The sequence below is a fragment of the Manis javanica genome, chromosome 1, assembly GCF_040802235.1.
Source record: "Manis javanica isolate MJ-LG chromosome 1, MJ_LKY, whole genome shotgun sequence".
NCBI classification, from domain to species: Eukaryota; Metazoa; Chordata; class Mammalia; order Pholidota; family Manidae; genus Manis; species Manis javanica.
In genome coordinates, this window is record NC_133156.1 from 240265921 (window position 1) to 240283620 (window position 17700).

The 17700-nt window shown below is 53.5% G+C and overlaps 1 protein-coding gene and 1 pseudogene across 1 annotated transcript in view; both read left to right on the plus strand.

Moving 5' to 3' along the window:
- Nucleotides 1-17700, plus strand: part of EIPR1 (EARP complex and GARP complex interacting protein 1) — a 128744-nt gene that overhangs the window by 8008 nt on the left and 103036 nt on the right. Inside the window, exon 2 of the mRNA XM_073217254.1 lies at nucleotides 5836-5919. Within this exon, the coding sequence (XP_073073355.1) occupies nucleotides 5836-5919 (84 nt within the window). The remainder of the gene's footprint in view (nucleotides 1-5835; nucleotides 5920-17700) is intronic.
- Nucleotides 15930-17204, plus strand: LOC108404241 (radixin pseudogene; annotated as a pseudogene).

Here is a 17700-nt window from a genome sequence, read left to right on the forward strand (position 1 = left end):
TGTCAATATGTGTAATTTCAGGTTTCAGCTCTTCTGCAGCAACATCTGGGGCATGTGGTCTCCTGACGTCTCTTCCTGTTGCTCTGTGTGCCGGGGGTGGCAGGGCTCCGGCACCCGCTCCCCAGCCTGGTCTTCCCATGGGTGAGCCTTCCTGCCCTCCTGTACTGCTCGCTGGGCTCCTGCGTGCACTGGGCTGGTCCAGGCCCCAGGCCCGTGCCCCAGGCCGGCGTCCGGCAGCAGGGCGTTTGTCCATGAGTGAACCCGAGCTGTCATTCATCCCCAGGCCAAGGCGACTGAGGCCAGGGGTCCCCAGTGTGGCCGCGTCCTTGGCGAGGCCACGTGCTGCCGTCCCCCGGCTCCCCGCAGGCTCTTGTGTGTCCCGGGTGCCCCTCTGCCCTGCAGCCTCGCCTCCACCTCTGCTTCTGGGCCCCAGCAGTTGCTGAGTTTCACTGAGGGTCTGTGCTTCTGCCTTCCTCCTCCTTCAAGTTTTGGGTGACTGCCTGGAGTTTGGGAGGAGGGAGTGAGGATGAGCCAGCTGTACCCCGTGGTCCCTCTGCCCGGATGGGGGGTGAGGCGGGCGGGGTGTGGGCAGGGACCCCCGTCAGGAGCACTGGTGAAGGCACGACTGAGGGGTCCCTCTGCAGGGCATGGGGGCGACCTCAGGGCTGGGGGAGCTGCGGGAGGGCCAGGATTTCTGACTGCTGGCAGTGACAGGGCAGGGGAGGGGACTGGAGCTCTGGCAGCCAATGGCCTCACGGGCTGCGGAGGGGCGGGCACCAGTGTGGCTGACCCAGGTGCTACTGGTCTGGGCACAGGTGGGCACGGGAGACCAGGCAGTAGCGGAGTGAGGCTTGGGGAAGGGAGCTGCCAGGGAGGCGGCCGGGCGGGTGTGTGTGCCTGCAGGGTGGGGCAGGTCCCCAGGCAGGATGGGTGGAAGGTGGGGTGTCCCAACAGGGCTCTGGGGCCAGGCCTCACATGCCTGCAGGGGGCCCATGGGGAGGGGGCAGGGCGGTCAGCGGAGAGAGGCTCTGGGCTGTGCACCCAGTGAGGTTGGCGGTGATCGGGAAGGACAGAGAGTGAGGAGCCAGGGTGCGGGAGGGCAGGGCGGGTGCCAGCTGGCTCCCCAGCCGAGGGGAGGAACCAGAGGAGGCAGGTCAGGCAGCTTGCAGGGCCAGTGTGCGGGCAGCTGGTTGCTGGAGGCGGGGGCTGGGCATGCAGGGGCAGTGGGACGGTGGGTGGGCGCCCAGGCCACAGGCAGCGGCAGCGGGCGGGCAGCGTGGCTTTGCCACCCGCGGGCTTGCAGTCGTGAACAGGGGACCGAGCGCCAGTCCTGCGGGCTACGCCCCCGCCTCAGAGGCCTAGCTCCATGCCGCAGGCATCTCGAGTCGCCCAGGAGGTCTCCTCGTAATGCATCCCCCTCCTCTGTGTTTGGGGGGTCTGTCCAGCCCAGGAGGAGGAGGCGCCGTCTGCAAGGAGGCTGGGCAGCGATCTGCTGCCCAGGCGGTCCCTCTGGCGCTCTGCTGCTTCGTCCTGGTCACGGCCTCGTCCTCTGGGTTGTCGGGGGCAAGTGACTTGGCGAAGAGGGCCATTCCGGCGGGAGCTTGCGCGCCCTGGGTTTACCTGCTCCAAGAAAAGCCCCTCCCCGCCGCCCCCTGTTGGCGGAGCCTCGCACGCACCTGGAGTGTGGCTCTAGGTGGAAGTCGTGGCTGTAGGTTCCGCTGTCCGTCATGCAGGGGGAGCATTTACTCGCGGAATGAGTAAATGCAATGTCGAGTTTCCCAAGGAGATCGCACTCTCTCAGTTAATACCCTGCCACTGATGCTGTGCCCCCCGTGTTCTGACTCTTCCTGCTGCGCCTCCGCTTCTCCAGGGGCCTGTCCACGGGGAGGGGCGCGAGGTGGTGACGGTGGACGAGAAAGACAGGTCTATGAAGAGAGCGCGGCGGCCTTTCTTTTGAGAACGGGAAAACAAGTGGAATTGTAATAAAGTGGCCCATGTTCCGACTTCAAACACATAAACGTCCTGTTGCCAGTCCGCTGCTCCCCATAGAGAAGAAAGAGGACTGCACTTGCGCCTGGGCGTCTGCTGTTTTCCCCCATGGCACATTTGTGACCCTAAGTCACTTAATGCCTCTGGTCCTCAGCATCTTTGTCTTCTAGGTGGGAATAATGTCATCCATCCTGTCTTCCTGCCTGCCTCATTGAGTTGTGCGGACAAACCGAGAGAAAATACGAGGAAATGTTTCGTGACCCAGTTCACTATAGAGACTCGATCTTAGTACTGGAACACCTGAAACCACCCTACGGCCAGGCTGACAAGGGTCACTGTGTCATTCGCTTAATTGAAGAAGCAGGGTTACATAGGTAAACATCCGTCATCAAAATGGCCAGAATTAAGGTGTTTTTGTAATTTTACCCAATAATGTACTAGAAAGATCTTCACCTTTTATGAAGGTTTGCTGTAATTTTTGAAGATGCAGTTGAGATTTTTTTTACAGGCATGATTTTCTTCTTCAGTTCTTTTTTTTTGAAGTCCTCTGTGTGGCAGAACAACACAGTTTCAAATTTGTGGTGCTTTTCTGAAACTGGCAGCTTTTCTGTCTGAAGCACACGATCTGGTTAGGGTGTTTCCAGATGCTCACCATTATTCCTCTTCAGGTGTGTGGTTCCTGGCCTTAGAAACTGCGTAAGCGGAAGCAACTCGGACACCGGTTCCCTGCTGCCACTCGAGCAGCGTCTGCATGCCTGAAATGCCCTTCTTTTTCAGCGTAGTAACCAGTGATACAGTTGACTTTTTTTTCTTTTTTTTCTATTCTAAAGTGATGGCTTTTAATCCTGCCTCTGGCTGAAGCTGAGCTGTGGGCGCGTTCCAGTGGGTGCCGGTTTTTCATGACAGGGTCTGCGCTGGCGCTCCTGGTGCCCATCTGCTGTCTTGCCCTGGGGGCGTCTCGCCCCCTCTCCTAACAGGAGTCTGCTTGCTGGGGGTGGGGCTGCTGCCTCCTCTGTGGCACCCGCCGTGGCTCTGCCATGCGGGCCTGCGCGGTCTGCTCTTAATGACTGCCTTGGACCGTGGACCTCTTTTAATGGAGGTCCCTCACTCCTTTTCATATAACTCCTCTCCTGGGTCCCAGTTTTGGGGGCTTGCAGGCTTTGTCCACCTGGGGTGCCTCCATGGCGTCCTGGTGCTCTTGTTGGGAGGGGCGCCGGTCCCGAATGGCCTCTGTGATGCAAGGGTCAGCCCTCAGAGCCCCTGGGTTTCGCCTTCCCGGAGTGGTGTGGACCCTCTCTCATCAGAGCCCTTTTTCTCTCATGAGGGGTGTTTAAATTGGATGGGATTCAGGGGGTCTGGGACAGGATACATGCTGATATGTGCAGGGTGCTGTGTTTGCACATGTATGTTTTTGGCAGGCCTGTAGATTCACAGAGAACGCCTTAGTTTTGGGTCTAAGACTCCAAAGATTTTGCAGCCACGTTTTGCTGAAGGGACGTAGGCACACTGACCATGGGGCCTTCACGTGGTTTAAACAATTGGCTGGAATAGGTTTTTTTTCCCCTTTAAATGTCTAATAATGTTAATACTGCTTTACACATACTTTTTTGGTTTTCCTGAAATGTATTTGGTATTTTTTTGTGCCAGTGACCCTTTTGGAGAAGGGTGGGATGTGTGTGGCATCCTTGCGCCCCCCAGAGAGTGCCCCGGGGGAGGGCCACCCTCCGCCCGGAGCTGGTTTGCCTCGGCTGTGGAAACGGGGCAGGACCAGGTGGGACCCACAGTCAGGAGGGCGGTCAGACTGTATCTCTTACTGTGTCTGAAAAAGAATGAATCAAGAAGTTGAAAAAAATATGTCGGGACTCGCTGTGGTAGGGGAGGGAGTGGTGCCTCAAGCCTGTTTCTGGCTGCGTGGGGGGCAGGGTGTGGGCCGCGGGGCCCGCTTGGTGACCACTGTGTGGCAGCACTGGTGTCCTGTTCCTGTCTTAACAAATCAGCAGCGATGCAATGGCCTGAAAGAACCGCATTTTGTTACCCCAGAGTTCTGTCGTCCTGAAGCCCAGTGTGGGCCTCACTGCTGAAGCCATATCATTGTCCAGGCTTCATTCCTGAGGAGTCGCAGGGGAGAATGCGTCACTTTGCCTTTTCTGGTTCTAGAGGCCACCTAGACGCCTTTGCTCATGGGCTACTTTTTCCGTCCCCAGAGCCAGCACGGCCCACGGCCCCTCACCCTGCCCAAGTCCCGCTCACCTGCCCGAGTCCCTCTCACCTGAGGGTGCCCGAGAGGGACTCGGGCACCGTGAGAGGGACTCACGGGACTTGATCTAGGCCTGCTTACTCATTATACTGAAAGCTGGGTTTGAATTTATAAGCTGGAAATAGTAGTCACAGCTCTAATATTAACCAGCTGCATAATCTTTTCCTCCCTAGGCTCAGATTCTTCCACCGAAATTCTTAGTTTGATGTTTTAATTCCTGCATAGAAGCTTGGCCGTGGTAATTGGTGCTGTGGCGCCCTGCCCGGATCTCTCTTTCAGGAAACCCGGCAACTTCTGGGTCTGTGGGCGGCAGGGAGCTCTCAGCTGGGTCCTGCTCTAGGGTTGCCCTCAGCCGAACAGAACCCCTTTACCCTGGTCACACCCTCTCCAGGGGCAGCCCGCAAGCAGGGATGGCCGAGTGGGGGTCGGGGTCGGCGGTGAGAAGGACTGGCCGTCCTGCCTTGACTCCGAAGGCCATTCCGGCTCCTGACTCACCCGGGATTGGCAGAGACCGCACTGCAGTCCCGCTTTCCCTCTGACAGGCCCACGTCCTTCACCCCTGCGCGGTATCGTTCCCAAGAGCGCTTCCCAGGAAACGCCCTGTGCACAGAACTTAGCACTGAAGAGCTTGTGTCCCAGGGAACCTGATCATCTGAATGCTCAACTGGCCTTTTTCTCTTGTTTGGTTTTTGACCATAATTTCGTCTTATTTTATGACTGGCTATTTTTGATTGAGCGTTAGACATTGTGTGAAAAATTGCAGAAACTTTAGATGTCTTTACCTTCCTTCAGAGGGCTTCCTGTCCCTGCTGCGGGGGCCTGGCTGGCACAGAAGCGCCTGCTTGCTCAGACACCTTAAACCCAATCACGGGCTGAGGGGATTTGGATTTTAGTCTGTGAGCTGATCTAATTCCAGGTCACCTTCTCTTGGCCTGTGACCCTGTGGGGTCCCCCCCATGCGAAGCCGTAGTGCTTTGCTGGCCCCTTCTGTGTGGAGGGCCCTGGGCCAAAGGACACACCACACAACTTTGTGTCTGTACCTCCAGCCCCCTGGGCCTATCAGAAGCTCTCCTCAGCAGCGGCCACTCAGCCACGTTCTCCAGACTGACAGATGCCACCCGGTGGGAGGGGGCCAGAGGGCAGTCTCACCTCCCTGAGCTCCCTCCTCTCCCAGGCCGGGCATTTCTGAGGACGGGAGACAAATTCAGAGGATTTTGTTTGGCTTTTCAGGTGTCCTCTGTAGGCGACTCGGTCCACCCGCTCTGCCGTTTTCTGCAGTATGGGTGTAGAGAAATTTATTCAACTAGTATATTCCTGTTTATAATTATGGTTTTATTAAAAGCATAATTTGCATGTTTATTACTTAATTTTTGTGCCTATATGCAGTTGTTTGCATATACATATTTGAAGTGGAATTGTTGTGTCACAAAGCGCACAAAAGTTGAAGGCTTCTCATCGTATCTGAATCGTCTCGCAGGCACTTTGTACTAGTTGATACTCCTTCAGCAATAGAGGAGGTGACTGGCTTTTTAATCTCTCTGTTAACTCTAACTTCATAAGTGTTTGTGCGTTTTCCTTCCCTCCTGCAGGCACGTGCTCTGACGCCTCAGACTGCAGAAACAGATGCCATTCGGTTTTTGGTTGGGACGCAGTCTCTTAAATATGATAATCAGGTAACTATTTTTAACAAATGTATACATGTTAATTACCAAGTCTATTCTTAGTTTTATAACCAATTTTGCTCTTGATTTTCCAAACAACATTTGAGAAAATTAATGCCACATGAAGTAAAACTTTCATTGGGGTTTAAATATCCAACTGTATGCAATGCTTGAGTTCAGTAATTCAGACTTATTCTATGTAGCGTGACTGGCTTGGTTTTATGTTTTGGGTTTGTGGTCATATGGAATTTACCACTCAAATGACTGAGAAACAGCCTGGGGGCATGGCCAGCATCATCCCTTCTTCCTGGGCCAGAGGGTGACCCCTTTAATTGCCCACAGCACTCTCTGTACCTGAGCCTGGATGAGGCCACCCCCTTTGAACAGAGCTCCAGGCCATCTCTGCCAGTCCATCTAGGTCGGTCATAGGATGTGAACCATTTGCTGTTCTGGCCACTGCGGTAGAAAGAATATTGGGTACACATGAGCTCAGTGTTCAGCCGATGGCTTGACACAAACAAGTGACCTTGAGTGAATGGGATAATCTTGCTGGACTTTGTTTTCCTCATGGCTCAAACAGAGGTGACTCTGTCTACTTTCTGTGCATCGCAGGCACTGGGGTGCTGGGAAGGCGTGCTCTGCCTTTGATCCTGGGGAAGTGCACATGAGGCCGTGTTGGTGGGCAGGGTCCTCCTCACTGTCCCACGGGGGACATGGCATTAAAGTAGCTGCCAAAGAATATTTGCTGCTGAATAGGCTATAGTGACATTGTTCCTCTCATATGCTGATGAGGGACTTTAGGTTTTCAGTCATTTTGGCAACTAATTGGGTGACATATAGCTAGAGACTTAAAAATAATGTCCATATTATTTAACCTATAATTCCTATATCCAAGACAGAAGAGCTTTATATATAAGGGATACTGTTGTAACAGTACATATAATTGTGAAAAATTAGAGCCAATTAAAATGTGCAAATATTAGATTGGGTAACATGGAATTGGCTGGTGTGATGGTGGAATCATGTGATTGAACCTGGTTACTCTCCATGGACTAGTGTTCACTCACTACACCTGTTAGTTATAAACTACTTGTAAGCATTACACCTTAAGAACGGTTGAGAGATTCAGTGAAATATTAGAATTGTAAATACTATGTGATAACTATTGTGTAAAAAAAGTGGATCGTTTTGCAACATATACAAATGTTGGATCACTACATTGTGTAACTGAAACTGATGTGCCCCAGAATCCTAGCCATGGTTCCCGAGGTGACGGAAATGTTTGTGATGTGAATTGTTTTCTGATTTTCAGGTTTGTGTATGTGTTACTTTTTCCTGGAAAATGTCCGATGGGAATGACTTATTCATAAAAATGGTCGCCAATGGCCAGTGTAACAGGGAAAGAGGAATCCCAGCCATGATGCCCTGCAGTCTGGGGGATGCTGCCTGAAGGGCAGAGGGAGGGAACCAGCCAGGTAACAGCACAGAGGTGGGGAAAGAGGCCTAGCTGCCCTTGGGCTGAGGCCTGCCCCCTGCCCCCTGCCCCTTACCCTGTCCCCTGCCCCCCTGCCCCCCTCCCCTGCCCTGGGCCCTGCAGTTCACAGCTCCTGCATCTGGAGGAGCTGCCACACCCAGTGGGCAGGAGTCGGGGGTCAGGCGTGGGGCTTCCGTCTGGGGGGCAGCTGGGCAGAGCTTGTCAGGGGCAGGTGTTCTCCTGGCCTTGTCCCTCAGGCACCTAAGTGCCTTCTTCTCATCTACTTGCTTTTTAATTTCACCCAATTCTGAGGCTGTCCCATTGACCTTTCTGGTAAAGCATCGGTTTTTAAACTTTGAAGACAAGGAAGAAATTATTATTTAATTAGGTATGCTTATAAAATTTTTCTATTGAAAGCTAACAAACCCGTGAATTAAAAACAAAATAAGGCAATGTAAGGCATTAAGTTACATGAATAAGTTACACTGTATCTGGTTTTATCAGCCAAAGTTGTTTGGTTATGACGCTAAGCAGGGATCAGCCCCAGGTGACACAGGCTTAGCCTTCCATAGATCCTTTTGGGAGCATGATGGCGGTGGGGTCGGGTCCCAGCATGTGCGCTGCTAACAGGATCCTGGGACCGCGGGGGGCTCGGTCGCGCTGAGCTGCCGTCCAGGTGGCTGGGAGAAGTCGGCGCCTGTGGTGAACGTGGCTCACAGCTCTGTGTGCTCAGTTTTAGCAAATGTAGCTTCCTGATGCACAGGCCTGTTTCTAGAGTACAGCTCGTCACTCCTTGGGCCTAGAGGAAGGAGCATGTTCATCAAGTGAGTGTTAGTAATCAGTCCTCCCCACGGCAGGGTGCAGAAATTGGACGCTTACTTAAGTTTGTGGTTAACAAGTGTATAGCCACGTGGAAACCTTCTCTGTCCTCATTCCGTGGCTACTAGAGAGTTGTGTGTTCCTCTGTTGTCTGGCTCCGTTCAGACTTCCCAGCAAACTGCTCTTTAAAGCTTGTGGCTCTGGCCTCTGTTCTATTTCCTGGCCTTGGTTGAATTGAAGGATGAAGAGTGAGTCTTTTTTATTTATTAATTTTTATTGAGGTATCACTGATATGCACTCTTCTGAAGGTTTCACGTGAAAAACACTGTGGTTAGTACACTCACCCATGTTATCGAGTCCCCCCACGCACTACAGTCACTGTCCATCCATGTAGTAGGACACCACAAAGTCCCTACTTGTCTTCTCCGTGCTGCACTGTCTTCCCTGTGCCCCCGCCACAGCATGTGCACCGATCATGATGCCCCTCAGTTCCCTCCCCCACCCTCCCCTTTGGTGAGCGCTGGTCTGAAGGGCGAGTCTTGTAATTCCCATTTCCACACTTTATCTACAGAGAATCCAGTAGTAGGTGTGGAGGCGCTCATCCAACGTGCTGGTGCTTCCCGTGCTGATTCTGGGATGGGGATGACCCGGGAGCGTGCATTCGTTCGTTCAGTGGATGCCGAGTTCTGGGCCTCTGTGGCCTCTCTGTGTCATTTGCTAGATAGACAAACTGGACGAAGGCTTGTGCTCCGAGGTGAGCCTCCCAGGAGAGGGCAGCATAGGTGTGTGGATGGTGCAGTAATAGTTGTGAGGGGCATGCACAGGGCGTGGCGGTGGGAGAAGGGGCACTCGCCCTTCTGGTGGCATCCCAGAGGGGGCTGCCCGTGCGCTCAGGCCTCCTGGCTGCCATATGTTGTCACTGGCCCAGGTCCTGAGTTTTCATAGTGCTTTGGCTCATCTCTGGGCAGGGGCCCTGGGAAGGAGGGCCGGATATGCGCACTCTGCACACATGTGCTGCTGGAAAGAGCCCACCAGCCCTCACACTCCACGCACATGTTCCCTCACACGTGACAGGGCCTCCCCACTGCAACACGTGTGCTCCCTCCCACACACGACACCGTGTTTCCTCACATGCGCTAGGTGTATATCCTCTCACACGTGACGTGCATCTTCCTCCCATGTGATACGTTCGTTCATGTCATATAACACACGTGGGCCCCTCACGTGACACAGGCTTCCTCCCACATGTGACACACGTGTGCCCAGAGGCTGACTGTCAGTGGGGCTGCCTGTGTCGCACTGGGTTGTAACTGCCCCGTAGAGAGGTGCCGGGGCCGGGTGAGCACAGCCCTGCGCTGCCTGGCGCTCTGTCCAGGGGCCCAGCTGTCCCTGTGTTTCCAGCCGTCTTTTTACAGATGACTGTCAGGTGCATGTGAAGGTGGTGAAGGTCTGTCACCGCTAGTCCCTGTCTCCTCTAACCTCTCCTGAGCTTGTTTCTCAGCAGCCAGGGTGGCAAGGCTGGGCTCTGGGGGACTGAGGCTGGGGAGGCTGGCTGCAGGGGCCCTGTAGAGAAAGTGAAGGTTCCCGTGGCCAGGATTCTCACCTGACCCTGGTCGGCTTGCTCACGGCACACGTGTGGGCAATGCATTATTACTGACTCTATATAAAGAGCTCCGCCCAGTGCTCTGGGCTGCACGGCTGCAAGCCTGCAGGAGAGCGGAAGCAAGGGCAGAGACTGGGACGGCCGCGGGGCCGCAGAGGCCCAGGGTCAGAGACCGGCTTGCTGCACGCAGACTCGCTCTGAGGCAGACAGGATTATAGCGCTTGACCTGCCACTGTGGGAGTAAAGTTGGGTACAAACCCTTTCACCCTAAGAACATTCCATTGTTATTTTTCGGTCTCACTGAATTGAAAGTGAACTTGCCTGTGGATGAAACCCACTGGCAAGACAATTGGTGACATTGGCAGGATGTAGACCAAGGAACAGAACAGGCCAGCCTCATGACGGGTGCTTCAGCGGCTGCCCCATGGATGGGGAGACATTCGAGTGTCTACCAGCGGACATGTGGTCAGAGGTGGCTTGCCTCCTAGAGGGCTGTCCCTCCCCCCGCATGACTGGGAGGGGGTGGAGGTGATGTCTGAGGCAATGAAGTTGGTCCTCCGCAAAGTAGGGAGTTCTTTACGGAGCAGGGTGCCTGCGAGGCAGTGGGGACCATGGGCTGGCCTTTTCTCAGCAGTGTTAAAAGCGGTAGGGAGAAAGACGCCCTCTTGCTAGAAGCACGAGAAGGGGCAGCATGAGAATGTGAGCTGCGAGGTGCTGTAGAGGAGATAAAAAATTTGTTGATGACTGAAACGGTGTCACTGCGAGGTGCTGTGGGAATGGTAAAGGATGTCACGACAGCCCGAGAAGCAGCAGCCTGAATGCAGGCTATGAGGTGCTGTGGGCCAGTGAAGGATGTAGTGGTGCCGTCAACCCCAGGAGTGGAGGAGAAGCCCAGGTTTGATCAACAGGTGGGGGTGGAGGCCCTGCTGGTGTAGGAGGCCTCAGCCCCCCCTCTGTGGAAAGCCCGCCTGGTTGACGTTAAGGAAAAAGGCATAGCAACCACGGAGAAGTGCAGCCCCCTCCCCAGGTCATAAATCTGTGCCCCACCCCTGCACTCAGGTTGAGCTGGTGGATTTGGGCTCCTGCTTTCAGCAGAATCCCTTGGAGTCAGTATCAGTCTGGCTCCTGCGTCTTTGGGACGTAGGTGTTGCTGGAATTATTTTGATGGTGAAACTGGCTTCCCTGATGACTCACCCTGCCCTGAGGGAGCAGCTGCAAAATGCGCATCAGACCCCCGAAAGTCAAGCCCTCCTAGACTGTATTATGGCCTCTCCACAATGTCTGGCTCAGTCAGGGTGATTTACTATCCTCCCCTGCTAGATGTCAGATGTATGCTGAGCTCCAACAGGTGTTACGGGAGCTAGGTCTGAAAAATGCCATCTACAGTCCAGAGAATTATGGCCCAGATGAGGAGCCTTTTACTGTGAGGGTGAGAAATGTGCTTCATATGGCTCCCTCGTCCCTCTTTGGGCCCCTACTGACCATTCTTGCCCCTCGCTTAGGACGGCCCATAAGTGAGGTTTCCTGTACAGTAGCAGACATGGGGGAGGCTGAAGCAATGAGAGTGTGGAAGGAAATAAGGTCTGCTTCTCGAGGAAGAGTTTAAAGAGCCCCGTGAAGGTCATGAGGATCCAGATGTGGGCAGATTTGATAAAGGCAGGAGCCGACAGAGGGAAGTTGGGTGGAAAGTCAAAATCTTACTGGAGCTGTGGCAGCAAATGAAGCCAGAGCGACAGTTTTGGCAGTTGGCTAAAGTGAGGGCCAAGAAGTGGAAGCCGGAGACAAAGCCACCAGGCCGGCCTGTGTGTCTGCAAGTCCAGGGCCTGGAGAAGGTGGGTATTGTAAAGCCCACCTGTGGTTCTCCTGGTTCACTAAAACATGTGCCTTATCACCCTTAAGATCAATCCCCCTAATGTCCGTGTGGATTGGGCGCACACTCGAGCAAACACTGCTGCTTGCTGAGTGTGCAGGGGAAGAGTGAGTCACGACCTCCTCTGAGAACAACTGGTTTGAATACAGACAATGGGCAATGGGTCCTCTCAGGCTTGAGGATTATTATAATTTCTGTTACCTGTATCATAATTTTTGTTATCTGTATATTGTTGTAGCCCCTGTTGTTATTGTGTAATTTGGTTACATTGTTCCAGTTTTCTTGCACAGGGACCATTGCAGAAAATCAAGGGTGTATAGATTGTGAGATGAGAATCTTGGAAGAGTGGAGTATGGAGAAAATGAAAGTTTCTCTGGCCAGGATTCTCATCTGACCCTGGTTGGCTTGCCCATTGCTCACGTGTGGGCAATATGTTATTATTGACTCTATATAAAGAGCTTTTCCCAGGGCTCTGGGCTGCACAGCTGCAGGAGAGCAGAGACGAGATTGGAGTGGTGGCAGCGCTGAGGACAGAGACTGAGACGGCTGCAGGGGTAGAGTGGCCCAGAGGCAGGGACCAGCTTGCTGCATGTAGACGTGCTGTGAGTGGATGGGATTCTAGTGCTTGACCTGCCACCGTGGGAGTAAAGTTGGGTATGAACCCTTTCACCCCAAGGACGTTCCATTGTCATTTTTTGGTTTCACCAAATCAAGAGTGAACTTGCCTGGGGCTGAAACCCACTGGCAGGACAGGCCCCTTCCCTGGGTGGGGCCCCACACATGCCCTCAGTGCACAGACAGGTGTGTGACCCCCACCTTAAACAGGCAATGAGGACTCTCCGGAAGCAGCCAGTGGTTCTGCCAGGTGCCCAGCTGGAACATATTAGGGTTGCAGTGAAACACAGTGCTTCTGTCCCCCTTTTCCTCACCCTGGCACTTAAATCTGCACCTTAACTATAAAGTGCAGATTTAAAGTGCAGATTCATCCTGCAGGCTGAGTGTCCGCCTGGTGCAGACCTCCACTCATACAGAGAGGGTACCTGCTGTCGTCAGGCCATCGCCTGCCAGACAAGCTGTGCCCATGTAAGTCTGGGGAGAGGAAATCCCGGGGCAAAATACCTCTAAAAACTGAAATCAGTCAAAGGGAGAAATAAAGTTTAAAATCCATTTATTGCCTACAAACTGCAGTCCAGAGCCTTCTCTCCTGCTCCAGCAGAAGCAAAACCGGCCCGCCCCCTCACCTTTCAGGTACAGATAAGCCCTCAGTTGCCCAGGTAATTACCCACTGATATGGAGATGAACTTCTCTCCACCCCGGAGGAATGACACAAATGCACTAAAGCCATATTTCTCTCCACCCTTGAGCACCTGTTGATATGCGTATATATGAAAGCCAGGCAAGATATTCTGGAAATACTACAGTTTTACCCACACCCCAGATCAGGATGCCAGGACCAGGCTGAGCCCGCCTTGGCTGTGGGGCAGTGTGGCCGGCAGGGAGGAGCTGTGACCAGAGGCCCTGCCCCTGCAAGGCTGTGGAGCCTTCTCCCTACAGGGTAGGAGCCCAATGTCAGGCCTGTCCTGGGGGCGAGGCTGGGGCGGGCTCCTGGCCCCTGGCTGTGCCTCAGGCCACAGCTGCTCTCCAGCCTCCCTGGGCAGCGCCCACACCTGAATCATTCCCCCTCAGCCTGCTCCTCCCTGGGAGTTCTGGGTGCTGTCCCAGCTGCTCGCCTTTCTTTGTCAGTTAAAGGCTGTTTTCTGTGCCCTTGATTCTGCCCCGGCCTCTGTTGGGAGCAGGAGCAGCACCCCGGGTGCTGCGGTTGCTCTGGGCCCCTCTTGAGGAAGGCGGGCTCTTCCTCGGAGGACGTGTGCTCCCCGGCCAGCGGAGCTGAGGCAGATGCTGGGAGCTGGGGGTTTCGGAGTGGAGGGGTTCGTTCGGCCTGCTGGTGCATCTGCACAGATGGTCTTTGGATATTGCTGACGCCCTGTGCCCCATGCTGATGGGACGAGTGCTTGGGTGACAGAGAGGAGGACTCTCAGCAGGGCCCTGGCAATGTGGGCGATGTGGGCATTGTGGGCCCGGGCAGGGAGGACGGGTGACCGTGCAGCTGGATGCTCTCCCGATAGCTCTTTATCTTTTTAGTTTTTTAAAATATGTAAGCTCTTCTCCCCACTCTCGTCACCCTCCCCTCCCCTCCTCGCCCCCTCCCTCACCTTCCCCTCCCCCAGCCCCCGCCCCTCCCCACCACGTGGTGACCGGAGCGTGTGCCCAGGGCCCTGAGGAGCGGGGTTTCCATGCGGCTGGAGTCAGGGGCCCAGCGATGCTGCTGAGAACCCTGCCCTCTCATTTCTGTCTCTTTCTGCAGGGTGGGCTTTACCCCCAGGGATCCTGTACTTTGAGTGTGTGTCCCCGGAGGTCTGATTTGGCCCGATCGTCCCTCCAGCCCTTGCAGTCCATGTCCTGAGCGTGCCGGTCGAGGCTCTCTCTGCACCTCCCTCTCTGGTACATGGGTGCGACCCGCGGGGCTGTGGGCCCCCCTGGCGTCTCTGGTGCGGCCGGGTGAGGAGTTCGCTGTGGCCTCCTTGAGGCCTGGAGGATGGTAGGTCTCTGCCCAGGCTGTTGCTCCACCCCCTTCCACCGAGGGGCTCGGGTCACCTTTCATGTGAGGCCTTCCTGTCACTCCCTCCTCTGGCCCGGGTGGGAAGTAACCGCACTCCCTATCCTGCCTGCCCCGTGAACACATGTCTCCAGTGAGGACCCAGTGCACGGCGTCCTGGTGTTTGACCGTAGTGACTTCTCTCCGGGTTACTGGAAAGCCGTCCTGTCCCTGACGTGCAGGGTGAGGTTACTGAGGCCCAGGGGCCACTGACTGTTGGGTCCTTTTGATGCCTGGCCCTGAGCGGGTTGTCACTGGATGGATGTATCTTAAGGAAGGTCACAAACCTTGCAATGGTTAGATCTAACTTTGCAAATGAACTTATTTTTCACGTGGAAATCTTGCCGTGCCCGGTAATCTCTTTTTCGGTGAGACAAACGGACTGATTCATTCCTCCCTCCGTTTCTCTCTCTCTCTCTCCCCCCCCCTCCCTCCCCCTCTCCCCCCCTTTGCCCCTTCTCTCGTGATGCTGCCCAAGAATCCCAGGCTGGGTATCTAACTCCATGCTTTTCTCCAGTGAGGCCCATCAGATCAGTTGGTCTGAATATCAAGGAGAATCAGGTCAAGCCCACCGCCAGTTTGTCCCACAGGAGTCCCGAGGAGCGAATCCCTGGGCTGCCCCTGGGTCCCCTGCAGAAGGGTGGGTGGGTGTGCACCGTGCGTGGAGGGCTCACGCTCTGGCTTCTGCCTGAGCCCGCGGGAGAGGGGCACCTGGGCCTCCGCCCCGGGCTTTCCCGGCTGTGCTCTGCCAGGGTCTCCTTAGAGCGGCCCCTGGACCTCGCGTCCTATGCCTGGAGTCGGCCCCGTGTGCCCCCGCTTGACTGTGACACGGTGCACAGAGGGCCCCCCCGGCCCCCGTGGATTGCTCTTGTCTTTGTTGTCTGAGGGTTCCGTCTCACCGTACTGACAGGGCTCCTGTTCCCTTTTTTAAAAGCATGGAGTTCTACTATACGTTTTCTAATTTTTAGATTTATTTCTAAAAGTGTGATTGTAGGCAGCTGGTGGCGTTCTAGTGATCCGTTTAGGTTCCGGCTCTTCTCGCAGGCCCTGACCAGGTGCTGCAGCCCCTCTGGCTCGACCCCCTGCTGTGGTCTGAGCATCCGTGGCCCTCCAGCCAGATTCCTGTCGGAACTGACCCCCAGGGCAGTGGTGTTAGGAGGGGGCCTGGGGAAGTGCTTAGGTCGCCAGGGAGGAGCCCCCATGGTGGGGTTGGGGCCCTGGTTTGGGGCACCCACGAGCTCCCGGCCCCTCCCCACGTGAGCACACAGCGAGGAGACACCCACCAGGCTGCGCCCTGAGCCCAGGTGCCCACCTCCAGCTGCCCAAGCCCAGGCCCAAGCTGACCAAGAGGCTCCTGTCCCCGGAAGCACCCCCATTGGGCACTGAGAGGTTGTGGAACGTGGGGTCTTTTTTTTCTGGGCTGCCAAGCATACTTTGGGCCTCCAGAACTAGGGATGTTAATATTAATAGGCTGGGGCTTATTTGCTCAAGTAAAGAATATTGATACATATTGCGGAGCCGTGTGCGGCGGCGGTGGCCCCTCTCCTCTCCGGCGGCGCGAGTTCTCCCCGCCACCTTCCCTTCCCCCGCCGCCGTGCAGCGCCCTGGCTGCCCGCCCGCCGGGAGGGAAGAAGCCGCTCCGGGAAGGTGACAACAGAATTCATAAAAGTGAAGAATTTTTAAAGAAGGTGACAAAAAGAGAAGGAAAATGCCGAAACCAATCAATGTAAGAGTAACCACAATGGATGCTGAACTGGAATTTGCCATTCAGCCCAATACAACTGGCAAACAACTTTTTGACCAGGTGGTGAAAACAGTTGGTTTGCGTGAGGTCTGGTTTTTTGGGCTGCAGTATGTGGACAGCAAAGGTTATTCAACATGGCTTAAACTAAATAAAAAGGTGACACAGCAAGATGTTAAAAAAGAGAATCCTTTACAGTTCAAATTTAGAGCTAAATTCTTTCCGGAAGATGTTTCTGAGGAATTAATTCAAGAAATAACTCAGAGACTCTCCTTCCTGCAAGTTAAAGAAGCTATCTTAAATGATGAGATATATTGCCCACCAGAAACTGCAGTTCTTCTGGCTTCCTATGCTGTCCAAGCCAAATATGGAGATTATAGTAAGGAGATTCATAAAGCAGGCTACCTGGCTAATGACAGACTCCTACCCCAGCGTGTTTTGGAACAACACAAACTAACAAAAGAACAGTGGGAAGAAAGAATACAAAACTGGCATGAAGAACATAGAGGAATGCTAAGGGAAGATTCTATGATGGAATACCTGAAAATTGCACAAGATCTAGAAATGTATGGAGTCAACTATTTTGAAATAAAAAATAAAAAGGGAACCGAATTGTGGCTAGGCATTGATGCTTTGGGTCTGAATATTTATGAGCATGATGACAAGTTAACACCTAAAATTGGTTTTCCATGGAGTGAAATCAGAAATATTTCATTTAATGACAAAAAATTTGTTATAAAGCCAATTGACAAAAAGGCACCTGATTTTGTTTTTTATGCACCTCGTCTGAGAATCAGTAAGTGGATTTTGGCCTTGTGTATGGGAAACCACGAGCTCTACATGCGGAGAAGGAAGCCTGATACTATCGAAGTACCGCAGATGAAGGCTCAGGCTAGGGAGGAGAAACGCCAAAAGCAGTTGGAAAGGGCACAGTTAGAGAATGAAAAGAAGAAAAGAGAAATAGCAGAAAAGGAAAAGGAAAGAATAGAACGTGAAAAGGAAGAGCTAATGGAACGTCTTAGACAAATTGAAGAACAGACAATGAAAGCGCAGAAAGGATGTATAATAAAAATATTAATGATTTACACACAGAAAATTACTCAAGTAAAGAAATACTAAAGAATATAAGGAAGAAAACATAAGAAAGAATATAGAGCAATCCCTATCAAGACAATTTCAAATCAGTCATTTTAAGGCAAAGGACATCCTCGAATTTGTTTTTTGTTTTCTAATAATAAAAGTTTTTCCAGGCTGTCCTAAAATCTGCATGATTGTCTTGTAATTTATGCAAAATTCTCATTCAAGTGCAGTAACTCTGACCATATCTAAGTCATGTTACTTGTTAAGACTTGTTTAAGAAATAAAAAGTTCTCTATAAAAAAAAAATAAAGAATCTTGATACAGATAAAGTGGCAGCCCCCTGGGAAATGTGTATCATGTTTGACCCTACCTCGTACGGTCACTTGAAGCCTTAGCTAAAGGGTCAGGATGTATTTCAACTAGAACAAAGAAATCTTAGGAATCCTGTTCTCCAAATGTACAGATGCTACAGCGAGAGCCCAGAAAGTGCTGGTGGCTCACGTAGGCCAGTGCAGCCAGGAAGCAGCAGAGGCGGAACCGGAGCCCCAGC